General features: G+C 43.0%; 1 protein-coding gene across 13 annotated transcripts in view; it reads right to left on the bottom strand.

The window, feature by feature from the left end:
• The window catches only part of nrxn1a (neurexin 1a), a 2,153,831-nt gene that overhangs the window by 911,327 nt on the left and 1,230,431 nt on the right, over window positions 1-12,073 (bottom strand). For all 13 annotated transcript variants that reach the window (XM_068044956.1, XM_068044955.1, XM_068044958.1 and 10 more), the window contains one exon: window positions 6,300-6,473. In XM_068044956.1, the coding sequence (XP_067901057.1) occupies window positions 6,300-6,473 (174 nt within the window). The remainder of the gene's footprint in view (window positions 1-6,299; window positions 6,474-12,073) is intronic.

The following is a 12,073-nucleotide window of genomic DNA, read 5'->3' as shown; positions in this document are numbered from 1 at the left end:
CTTCTTCCTTGACTCTATTGTCATGCTGGGCCCCCACTTGCCAAGAATGAGGCATATTAATTTTGCCATATGGACATTACATTTCAAATTGTTGCTGGGAAGAAGAGAAGGCCTAGACATGGATGGCGGATATTTGCATACCAATATGGACAAGAGAGTTTACTTCCCTTATCTAATTTAACCCACAATGGACTTTGAGCACCAGACACTGAAGGTGAGGAAGCTCAAATTTCAGGATGACTGCTGGGATAGCCAAAACCACAAACAGACATGGTCAGACTAGCTGATCATGTGACTAGCCTGCTTGGCAACCTGGTTTTTCTGAATTGTGCAAAAGAGTTTGAACAGAGAAAGACTATTTCCTCCTAGACTGAGAAGATCTCTGCTGTCTGCTCCCACCTCTTTCTCACAAGCCTCTGAATCTACTGAAGACACATGAACCCCAAGACAGCAAAGCCTCCGACAGTGAACACGGTTTAAGAAGAATACTGGGCCCCAATGAATTAGAGTTTAAGTTTAATAAATTTCAACTTTTCTTCTTTAAACCTAAGAAAGCCTGTTTGAGCTGGTTTCTTTCCCTTATAATTGGAAAGTGCTGAACAAGGATTCACCAAGGGGGAATTAAAAACACGGTGCTTTAAAAATTAAACCCTGTTAATGTAAGACCAGGTGAAGGAACCCCTAGACACCTTTCTCACCTGGTCGTAACAGAAATTTGAGGGGCTACCATCCTGGATTTTGCCCACAGACAAACAAGAGAAATTGGAAGTGGGGAGCTAAATTGTTACTAGTCAAAAAAGAGCAAGATTTCAATACAGGTTTTCTTATGATTGTGTGTGATTGAATACTAATATGTCTGCAACTGAAGCTAGTAGCTCTCCAAGCCAGGACTTTGGATAAGTTAAAAGCACTGTCTATGGAGGAGTTGAGGAAAATAGCTGAGCAGTGTGGGATCACTGTATATGGCAAGGCTAGGAAGTCTGAAATCCTAAGGCAAGTGGCCAACCATTTTTCAATTGAATCTGAAGAAGCAGAAACAGGGTTAGAAGTAGATCCCAACAGGGTATTGCTAGCAAAGCTACAACTGGAACAAAGCAAACTTGAATTAGAGGAGAGGGAGAAAGAAAGAGCCTTCCAGAAGGGACATGAAGAAAAAGACAGGAGAAGAAACAGGAGAAAGAGAGAGGCAGGAGAGGAAGAAAAAGAGAGCCTTCCAGAAGGAACGTGAAGAGTAAAAAAGAAAGGAGAGAGAGAAAAGACAAGAGAAGGAACGAGAGACAGAAGAGAGAGAAAGAATATTCCAGAAGGAATGTGAAGAAAGAGAGCTGAAGAGGCTTGAGTTGACTAGGGGGCAGCAGAGTAACCCCAGTGAAAGCATGGCCAATATGGAAGAGCGTAATTCAGGGCTGGATTCAAAATTGTTAAAACGAGCTCAACTAATCCCAAACTTCAGTGAGGAAGATGTAGAAGGATTTCTTGTGTCCTTTCAGAAACTGGCAAAGCAGCTAAAATGGCCAGCTGAGACCTGGCCTCTTTTCTTACTAAGCAAGCTAACTGAAAAAGCCCATGAGGTTTATTCCCTGTTGCCAGAGGAGAGTTCATCAAATTACGAACTGACCAAAAATGCTATCCCCGGGGCATATGAATTAATCCCCGGGGCATATGAATTAGTACCCGAAGCCTATCGCCAAAAGTTTAGAACCGTCAAGAAGCCAGCTAATCAAACTTATCTGGAGTTTGACCAGTGGCTGAGGGCTCTTAAAGTACAGCTCAGCTATGAGAATCTCAGAGAAGTAATTCTGTGAGAGGAATTCAAAAACTCTCTCCCACTCTCCATAAAGACACATGTAGAGGAGCTGCGGGTTCAGAGAGCCCAGCAAGCAGCCATTCTGGCTGATGAGTTTGCTTTAACTTATAAGTCGGTTTCCCAGGGGAGAAGCTTTCAGAATCACCCCCACAAGTCTGAAAAGGACACAAGGTGGGAAGGTGATAGGAGCTCAAGCAGTCGTGGGAGAGAAAGGAAAGCAGGAGACACAGGGGGCCCTCTGCAGCCAAAAAGGAAGGTGCGGTGAACAGGAGTGAGACCCAAGACCTGTGTACTTCCATTGTAATAAAGCAGGGCATTTAAGAGCTGACTGCTGGAAATTAAAGGGAAAACTGGTCAGGTTAATCAGGGCACACCCGCACAGTGAAGCAGGGACCCTGATGGAAAGCACAGCAGAACAAGCTGTGGCTTTACCCAGAAAGCTTATGGCTGCAAGTGCAGGAAAATTTAATAGGATTCCTGAAGGTTATCAAGGTTTTGTGTCTGAAGGGAAAATAATGCCATACCCCTCGAGTGGGGCAAACAAGCCCAAAGTAATTCTCAGGGACACAGGGGCCACTAGATCCCTTTTACTGGGAAAAGGCCTGACCTTACCCCCAGAGAGTGCAGTGAACACCAGAATGGTGGTGAATGGTATTGGAGGGCAGTGCATGCTTGTACCTGTACACCGGGTGCACCTGGAGTGCGACCTAGTTTCGGGACCAGTGACTGTAGGGATTGTCCCAAGTTTGCCTGTGAACAGGGTTGACCTGCTCCTAAGTAATGATCTGAAGGCGGTGAAGGTGGTAGCCCCCCAGTAGTGAAAGAAAGACCGCAGGAGGTCAGAGAAACAGGGCTGTGGCAGAAGACGGATCCCTGCAGTTTCCCTGACTGTGTAATGGATCAGGCCATGATCAAACCAGCTCCCCCAGAGGAGACTGAATTAGCAGATGACCATGAGGTCTGTCTGTCTGAGACTTTCTTTGGAAAGTTAGGAGACCCAAGGAATGAATTAAATGGATTTTCCCTAGCTGAGGCTCAGCAAGCCGACACAGTATTGCAAGAGTTAGCACAAGCTGCCCAGTCTGAAAGTGAAGCAGAGGGAGTCCCTGATTGCTACTATTTAAAGAACGAGGTACTGATGAGGAAATGGAGTTCTCCTCACAGACCTGAGAGCAAGGAGTGGACAGTAGTTCACCAGTTAGCGGTGCCTCAGAGGTACCGGATAGAAATAGTAAGAAGGGCCCACGAGACTACAGTGGTTGTACATGCCGGTATAGGAAAGAGCAAAGCCCACATAAGACAGCAGTTTGACTGGCTAAAACTCCACAAAGATGTGGTGGAGTAATGCAGGAGTTGCCACATATGCCAGGTTGAGGGGAAACCCCAAGCTACAGTGAAATCTGCACCACTAAGTCCTGCACCGGTGTTAGGAGGACCCTCCAGCAGAGGGCTGGTGAACTGTAAGGGACCCCCGCCAAGAACAAAAAGGGACAGGCAGGTACCAGGCTGGCAAAAGGTTAGACAGGGAAGTGGAAAAAGTGACCAAAAGGGCAGATTAAAGGAAGACTGAGAGGAATCCTGGATGAAATCCCCTACAGTCTTGTCAACCAACTGCGAAAAACGTGAAAAGTTTGACCCCACATGCTCCTGTGTAAGTGCAGACACTAGAAGCATCCCACCAGAGTTGCTAACAGCATTTACAGGAACCTGCTGAGAAAAAGACCTCTAGGGGGCTCAGAAGCCATGAGGGTGATACCTCATCTAGTCAAGGTGCCACAGGGGAGTGCAGTAGAGTCTGCAGAAATACCTGCAGACAGCAGTGTCCCAGAGGACAAAGGAGAAATTAGCAAAGAATCCTCCCCCGTAGTCAGAAAAAAGGGAACCACCCATCCCCTTAAGGCCAAAAGCCTTTACATGACTCAACAAAGCACTGAAGGTGAGTTCAGGCTAGACCTGTCCACTACTGACACTCGTGAAAAAAAAATTCCAACTCAGTGCTAATTAAACCTAACCATCTCAAAGACCCTAGGCAGCCATGGAAATGGGCAAACTGAAAAATAACTTCCCCAAAGAACCACTTGTTTATTGGGATGCTAAAAAAGGGGCAATTAAAGCAGAACTGGCACCAAGAAAAGACAGGCTGTAATAGGTTTTAGGATTTATGAATGAATGGGAATGAATGAGAGAAATGCATGTTTTTTTCTGTATCTTATATTTTCGCTCGACCCTTTTAATGAAATGCACCTCTTTTCAAATCACATTTGATTCCACTGGATGTGGAGGTGTCATGCTGGGCCCCCACCAGCCAAGAATGAGGCATATTAATTCCACCATATGGACATTACATTTCAAATTGTTGCTGGGAAGAAGAGAAGGCCTGTTACAAAGGTTGCCAGACTTGGATGGAGGATATTTGCATACCAATAGGGACAAGAATGTTTACTTCCCTTATCCAATTTAATCCACAATGGACTTTGAACACCAGACATTGAAGGTGAGGAAGCTCAAATTTCAGGATGACTGCTGGGATAGCCAAATCCACAAACAGACATGGTCAGACCATCTGATCACGTGACTAGCCTGCTTGGCAACCTGAGTTTTCTGAATTGTGCAAAGAGTTTGAACAGAGAAAGACTGTTTTCTCCTGGACTGAAAAGATCTCTCCTGTCTGCTCCCATCTCTTTCTCCAAGCCTCTGAATCCACGAAAGACATATGAACCCGAAGAGAGAAAAGTCTCCTACAGCGAACAAGATTTAAGAAGAATACTGGGCCCCAACGAAAAGCAAGATCTACCTACAATCAAGGACTCTACAGTGAGCTCGAAGAACTGGAACAAAAGCTCTTCACATATTGCCTCAAACTTTTCCACTTTCTTTTTCTTCTGCTCTTTTGTGCCCCTATTTGCATGTGTGTATCGCCTATGCATGCTAGCGTGGGCGCATTGCGTATCCGTAGGCGTCAACAATTAGAGTTTACATTTAATAAGTTTCAACTTTTTTTCTTTAAACCTAAGAAAACCTGTTTGTGCTGGTTTCTTTGCCTTATAATTGGAAAATGGTGAACAAGGATTCACCAAGGGGGAGCTAAAAACACGGTGCTTTAAAAATTAAACCCTGTTACGGTAAGACCAGGTGAAGGCTGAGAGGGACACCTAGACACCTTTCTCACTGTGCAAAAATGTGATTTATTTATGCAAACATATTTTCAATACATAATACAATGTGTATATTTCCATTTATATTTTGAAGTTTCACTTTTATTTAAACAACTAAATATGCTAAATAATTTCCCCAAGTTTCTTCTGGTCATGTCTAGTGGGGCAGGAGTCTGTCCATTTCTGCCCTGGATTCTGTCCCACTTCCCAGGGTCAGGGAATGTTAAATTATCTGGCAGATATCAGTGTCAGCTAGGGCACGCTTCATTGGGGGAGGGTGGAGAAGGAAATCTCTGTGGCACTTTGTCACAGTATAAATGAATCCAGTGATTTCTAGTCTGCAGCCTGATGAACAAGAACTTCATAATCCAACAATAACCAATGAATAAGTGCCCCTTTTAAAAACAAAATCTATTTTGTTTTACAAATTGGTGCAAATGTTGAGAAATACGTCTTCTTGTGTATTTCCCTCATTCGTATGTCATCATAATACATGGCACAAGTGCAATTATGATTGATTCTGTGACTGCACCCAAATCATCCAGAAATATTGAAAGGAGGAAAAAGGGATTAGGCCCAGCATAATCAGGCCCCGCCCCTCATCCCACTCTTGCCCATCCAGGGTATGCGATTCTCCAACCTACCCCAAAAGGAAATTTAGCCCCCTTGGGAGGATTTTGGCATGTTTATTGTACATTCAGTGAACTGGAGGAATATATCACTTTTATTCAATTTAACAAAAATAATTACTTTGAAAAATGTTTGTAAAGTAGATTTTCATTTTATGATTGATGAATCTACATAATACTTTTGAATTACAAAGCTCACAGTCATAACATCAAGCCTGAAAATTACCGTATGTATGCAATGTTATCGGATGAAGAATTAATACTATCATATTAAATTTCCTTTCACCATTACTTAATAAGAGCACTAACCTTTTTATTTTAAATGGGCTCATACTTCCATTAAGATAGTGGTAAGTAACACCACTCAGTAATTTCTAATACTTGGTTATTTATATGTTCTGAAAATAAGATGTTGTGGCATATGAAATGCAAAGAGGACAATAAAGAGAGCAAATCTGTCTACAAATTCAAATCATTATTATCTTGTTACCTAGTCTTTAAATATCTTGGGTGACTTGATTTTAGCTTAAAAGTATTCAATAAACATTTAAGTGGAAAAGTATCAGCACTCCAAAGGTTAAACATAACAGGATAATACTGAGAAATAAAATGATATTGCAAAAGATACTGAAATTATTACAAATACGCTGGTATCTTTATAGAATGATGGTGACTCATTTGGTGCTTGAGTCAGTGAATTAGGGATACCTTCACAGTCCCGCTCAATCTGCCCATTGCAGTACAATGCATCAGAAATTAGGTCTGGAAGCCGTCCATTCAGGTCCACTGAAGCCAAGCAGCCTTGAAATCCCTCCCTTGATGCCACCAGCTTTGGTAATGTTTTGTACATGTCTTTGGCAATTCCTCCAATATACAAGTCTCCTATGGATTAGAGAAAATATAAGCACAATTACTCAATAAGCTTTATCACTGTGTTAATGTGCTCATCAAATTGAGTAATGCTGGTAATGGAAAGTTTTCATTTTCATGTTATACACATAACACTGGCATCACATCCTCCAATTCAGATGTGCCATGTTTAAGGTACATAGCATAACTCTCTTGATCCTGCATCAGCAAGCTCCCTGAACCTTGGGAGTGGATTAAGCATCCATAAATAAATAATTGCAAATTTACTGCGAGTGTTGTTTCACTCCAATGCGTAGGTGCTACAGGCACACATTGCACATAGAAAAGTCATGATCTTTGGCCTTGAACTTAGTTTTACTTGCTTTGCGCTAGCTCAAGGTTTTCTAATGGGGCTGAAATTAAGATGCAGTAATCTTGCACTGGTCCTTGATGCATGGCTCATTACTGCATTCTGGGGTCGCAGATGGTGAGAATGGAGGAGATAAAAAAGCAGGTGTTACATGGAAAGGTGCCATGGGAAGGGAAAATGTGTTGATAAACCTATCAACTATCACATGTGCAAGCACTAAATGACATGACAGAAATCAATATAACTTTTTGAGTAAAGGCACAGGGGACACATGATAAACACAATACAAGTTAACTAATAGTAAAGCATGGAAAATAAGCCATATTATATATTTGGAATTTATGTATTATCTGACCCAGACAGCTTGTTAATTCTTGTAATCCAAGAGTTCCTGGTTTGTAAACACTTTTCAGAATCTGAGTTGTCCTCCACAATGAATTTGCACATAATTCAGTGAATTGAAGGCAATTTCCACACTTACACAGTTGACATCAGAAAAGGCAGAACGAAAGGACATGCAAGAACAATAAATATATCTAAAAGCTTGCATTTAAATGATTTGGATCCAAGTAGTGGAGAAGTAAAGCTTTCATTCTCGGGATGGTGTCACGCTAGACCCCTAAGAATGCCAAGAATGAAGTATATTAATTTCTCCGCATGGACATTAAATTTCAAATTGTTGCTGGGATGAAGAGAAGTCCTGTGACAAGGGCTGCCAGGCACTTGGCTGGAAGACATTTACATACCAATAGGGATAAGAGAGGTTACTCCCCTTATCTATTTAACCCACGATGGACTTTGAGCACTAGACATTGAAGGCAGGGAAGCGCATTCCAGGCCCTGCTAAGATGATACAATCCATAGAGCCAAGACATGGTCAGACCAGTTAGTCACATAACTAACCTGCTTGGCAACCTGGGTTTTTCTGAATTGTACAAACAGTTTGAACTGAGAGTGTCCGTTTGCTCCTGGACTGAAAAGACCTCTCCTGGCTGGCTTGCCACAGCCTCTCCTGTCTGCTCCCATCTCTTTCTCACAGAACTCCAAATCCACTGAAGACACATGAACCCCAAGAGAGAAAAGTCTCCTACAGCGAACAAGGTTGAAGAAGAATACTGGGCCCCAATGAAAAGCAAGATCTACCTACAATCAAGGACTCTATAGTGAGCGCGAAGAATCATAACAAAAACTTCACATATTGCCTCAAACTTTTCCACTTTATTTTTCTTCTGCTCTTTTCTGTCTCTATTTGCACGTGTGTATCGCGTAGGCATGCTAGCATGGGCACATCTTGTATCCGTAGGCGTCGACTGAATTAAAGTTTAAGTTTAATAAGTTTCAACATTTCTTCTTTAAACCTAAGAAAACCTGTTAGTGCTGGTTTATTTGCCTTATAATTAGAAAGTGGTGAACAAGGATTCACCAAGGGGGAGTTAAAAACACGGTGTTTAAAAAATTAAACCCTGTTACAGTAAGACCAGGTGAAGGCTGACAGGGACCCCTAGACTTTTCTCACCTGGTCGTAACAGATGGTTATTGGTATATTGTTGGTTAACACTTTCTGCATTGGAAATGCCAAGACACAGAATGGGTAAGTTGCCTTTTCTAAAAAAAAAATAAAAACTTGCCTTTATATAGCTCTTTTCATGCCACCAAAGTTCTCAAAGCACTTTGCAGTAAATTAAGTACTTTTGAAGTCCAGTCACCGTTGTAATGCAACAATGTGATAATGATCAGATAATCTGTTCTTGTGATGTTGACTGAAGAATAAATATTGGCCGGCACTCGTGGGGATAACTCCCCTGCTCTTCTTCAGTATAGTGCCATGGGATTTTTTGCATCTACCCAGTTTGAAGTCTCATCCAAAAGAAAGCAGCTGCAACAGTATAGTACTCCCTCAGTACTGTACTGGAGTGTCAGCCCTGATTTTTATGCCCAAACGCTAGAGTGGGACTCAAAACACAGAACCTTGTAATTCAGAGACAAAGGTACTATCAACTGAGCCACAGCTGACATAGCATAAACACAAGCCTGATGGCATTCCCTACATGTTCCATTTTTAAGCATGGTCAATGGGTATTCCAGCCCACGCACACCTGAACAAAATAAATTACAAATAAACTATCCTTATGTTTTTTTTTTGTAATCTATAAATTGTTTCATTGCTGAAAATATTTGGGAGATAATGTGGGACAAATTCTCCTGTTCATTCTATTTATCCCACAAAGTCATAATAAGACATAATGCTTGGAGATAAATATAAGACAGGGAGGATATGTTCACCCTACCCCAATTAGAATCACCTTTTAACCATAATCAATAGTCACGGATGAAGACTAAGAGGTAGCATTTCCACTAGTATAGGTCAGTATAAATTTTTTTAAGGAAACTTTCAGTGATTTAAATTTTTACTCATGTGTAAGACTGGATACCTAGTAAAGATGCTTATTTTTGGTGATAGACCCATTTTCAGCAGAATTAATAAAAGGTTAGCACTCTTAAATACAGGAATACTTGTTAATGGAAAGAGAAAAAAAGGACACAATTATTTTCTTTATGCTTCGTGATTGTGCTGCTTCATGGAAGATTTCAAAATTCAAGCTCGGTGTTAAATGGGCTGCTGGTCTGCAATTGCCCGTTTCAACCAAGTAATATTTTCAGCACCTTTCGTTTTTAATTGTCACAGAAACAATACCATTCCCTCTCAATGTTTTCAGTCATTGTAAAAAAAAGAGGTGAAGGTCAAAGCAAGAGTTCGTTCACTTTACAACTACGACGTGGTCAAGGATCACTTCCCACAATGGAAATCCTTTGCAGACTATACACAGGGTGAGTGGCATTTAATGAAATCTTGGCGAAGCTGTTTCATTGTTTTCCTCCCTGGCTCTGTGTGTTTAAGGGGCAAACAAGGCATGCAGTGGATTGCGTGGGCAGCCTTGGTGCCATACATTAAATGATTATGCGCAAAGTTGACAATTGGCATTGTTGATGTACTTGGGTGTGTTGTGCGAAAGCCAGTCCAGAATGAGTGATGATGACACATGTTTACAAATATTGTGATTCATCCTTTGACATGTCATTAAATATGCAGGTCAAACACACCCATAGCCAGTGCAAGGGGGGGAGGCAGTGGCGTAGTGGTATTGTCACTAGAAAAGTAACCCAGGGTATTCCTCTGGAAGGTGGAAGGTGGAATTTGAACTGAATTAATAAAAATTGGGAATCAAAAAGACAGTTTAATGATGGCCATGAAACCATTGTCGATTGTTATAAAAATCCATCGGGTTCACTTTTGTCCTTTAGGGAGGGAAAACTGCTGTCTTTACCTGGTCTAGCCTACATGTGACTCCAGACCCACAGCAATGTGGTTGATTCTTAAATGCCCTCTGAAATGGCCTCGCAAGCTACTCAGTTTTATCCAACCGCTACGAACTCAATACGGAATAAAACCAGACAGACCACCCGGCATCGACCCAGGCACTGGAAATGACAATGGCAAACCCAGCCCTGTTGACACTGCCGAAATTGGGAGAGCTGTCCCACAGACCAGTTAAGCAACAGCCTGACATAGTCATACTCACCGAATCACTCCTTACAGACAGTGTCCCAGACACCACCATCACCATTCCCGGCAGGATAGACCCAGCAGAGGTGGCGGCACAGTAGTATACAGGTAGGAAGGAGTTGCCCTGCGAGTCCTCAACATCAACTACGGACCCAATTGAGTCTCATGGCATCAAGCCAAACATACACAAGGAAACCTCCTGCTGATTCCCACCTACTGCCCTCTCAGCTGATGAATCAGTGCTCCTCCACATTGAATACCACTTGGAGGAAGCACGAAGGGTGGCAAGGGCGCAAAATGTACTGTGGGTGGGAACTTCAATGTCCATCACCAAGCGTCGCTCAGTAGCACCAATACTGACTGAGCTTGGCAAGTCCTAAGGGACATAGCTGCTAGACTGGGTCTGTGACAGGTGGTGAGGGAACCAACAAGAGGGAAAAATGTACTTGACCTTGTCCTCATCAATCTTCCTGCCGCAGATGCATCTGTCCATGACAGTATTGGTAGGAGTGACCACCACATAGTCCTTGCGAGGATGCCCTCCATCGTGTTGTGTGGCATTACCACTGTGCTAAATGGGATAGATTTTGAACAGATCTAGCAATGCAAAACTGGATGCTGTGGACCATCAGCAGCAGCAGAATTGTACTCGACCACAATCTGTAATCTCATGGTCCTGCAGATCTCCCACTCTAACATTACCATCAAGCTGGGGGACCAACCCTGGTTCAATGAAGAGTGCAGGAGAACATGCCAGGAGTAGCACCAGGCGTACCTCAAAATGAGGTGTCAACCTGGTGAAGCTACAACACAGGACTACTTGCATGCCAAACAGCAGAAGCAGCATGCAATAGGCAGAGCGAAGTGATCCCATAACCAATGGATCAGATCTAAGCTCTGCAGTCCTGCCACATCCAGCTGAGAATGGTGGTGGACAATTAAACAACTAACTGGAGGAGGTGGCTCCACAAATATCCCCATCCTCAATGATGGGGGAGCCCAGCACATCAGTGCGAAAGATAAGGCTGAAGCATTTGCAACAATCTTCAGCCAGAAATGCCGGGTTGATGATCCATCTCGGCCTCCTCCTGAAGTCCCCAGCATCACAGATGCCAGACTTCAGCCAATTCGAATCACTCCATGTGATATCAAGAAACGACTGAAGGTACTAGATACTGCAAAAGGTATGGGCCTGACAATATTCCGGCAATAGTACTGAAGACCTGTGCTCCAGAACTTGCCACGCCCCTAGCCAAGCTGTTCCAGTACAGCTACAACACTGGCATCTACCCTGCAATGTGGAAAATTGCCCAGGTATGTCCTGTACACAAAAAGCAGGACAAATCCAACCCGGCCAACTACCGCCCCATTAGCCTACTCTCAATCATCAGTAAAGTGATGGAAGGTGTCATCAACAGTGCCATCAAGCGGCACTTACTTAGCAACAACCTGCTCAGTGATGCTCAGTTTGGGTTCCGCCAGGGCCACTCAGCTCCTGACCTCATTACAGCCTTGGTTCAAACATGGACAAAAGAGCTGAACTCAAGAGGTGAGGTGAGAGTGACTGTCCTTGACATCAAGGCAGCATTTGACCGAGTATGGCATCCAGGAGCACTAGCAAAACTGAGGTCAATGGGAATCAGGGGGAAAACCCTCCGCTGGCTGGAGTCATACCTAGCGCAAAGGAAGATGGTTGTG

Source organism: Heterodontus francisci, chromosome 13 (genome assembly GCF_036365525.1).
Source record: "Heterodontus francisci isolate sHetFra1 chromosome 13, sHetFra1.hap1, whole genome shotgun sequence".
In the NCBI taxonomy this organism is placed as follows: Eukaryota; Metazoa; Chordata; class Chondrichthyes; order Heterodontiformes; family Heterodontidae; genus Heterodontus; species Heterodontus francisci.
The sequence above is the reverse complement of the archived record's forward strand: the minus strand, read 5'-3'. Positions and strand labels throughout refer to the sequence as shown.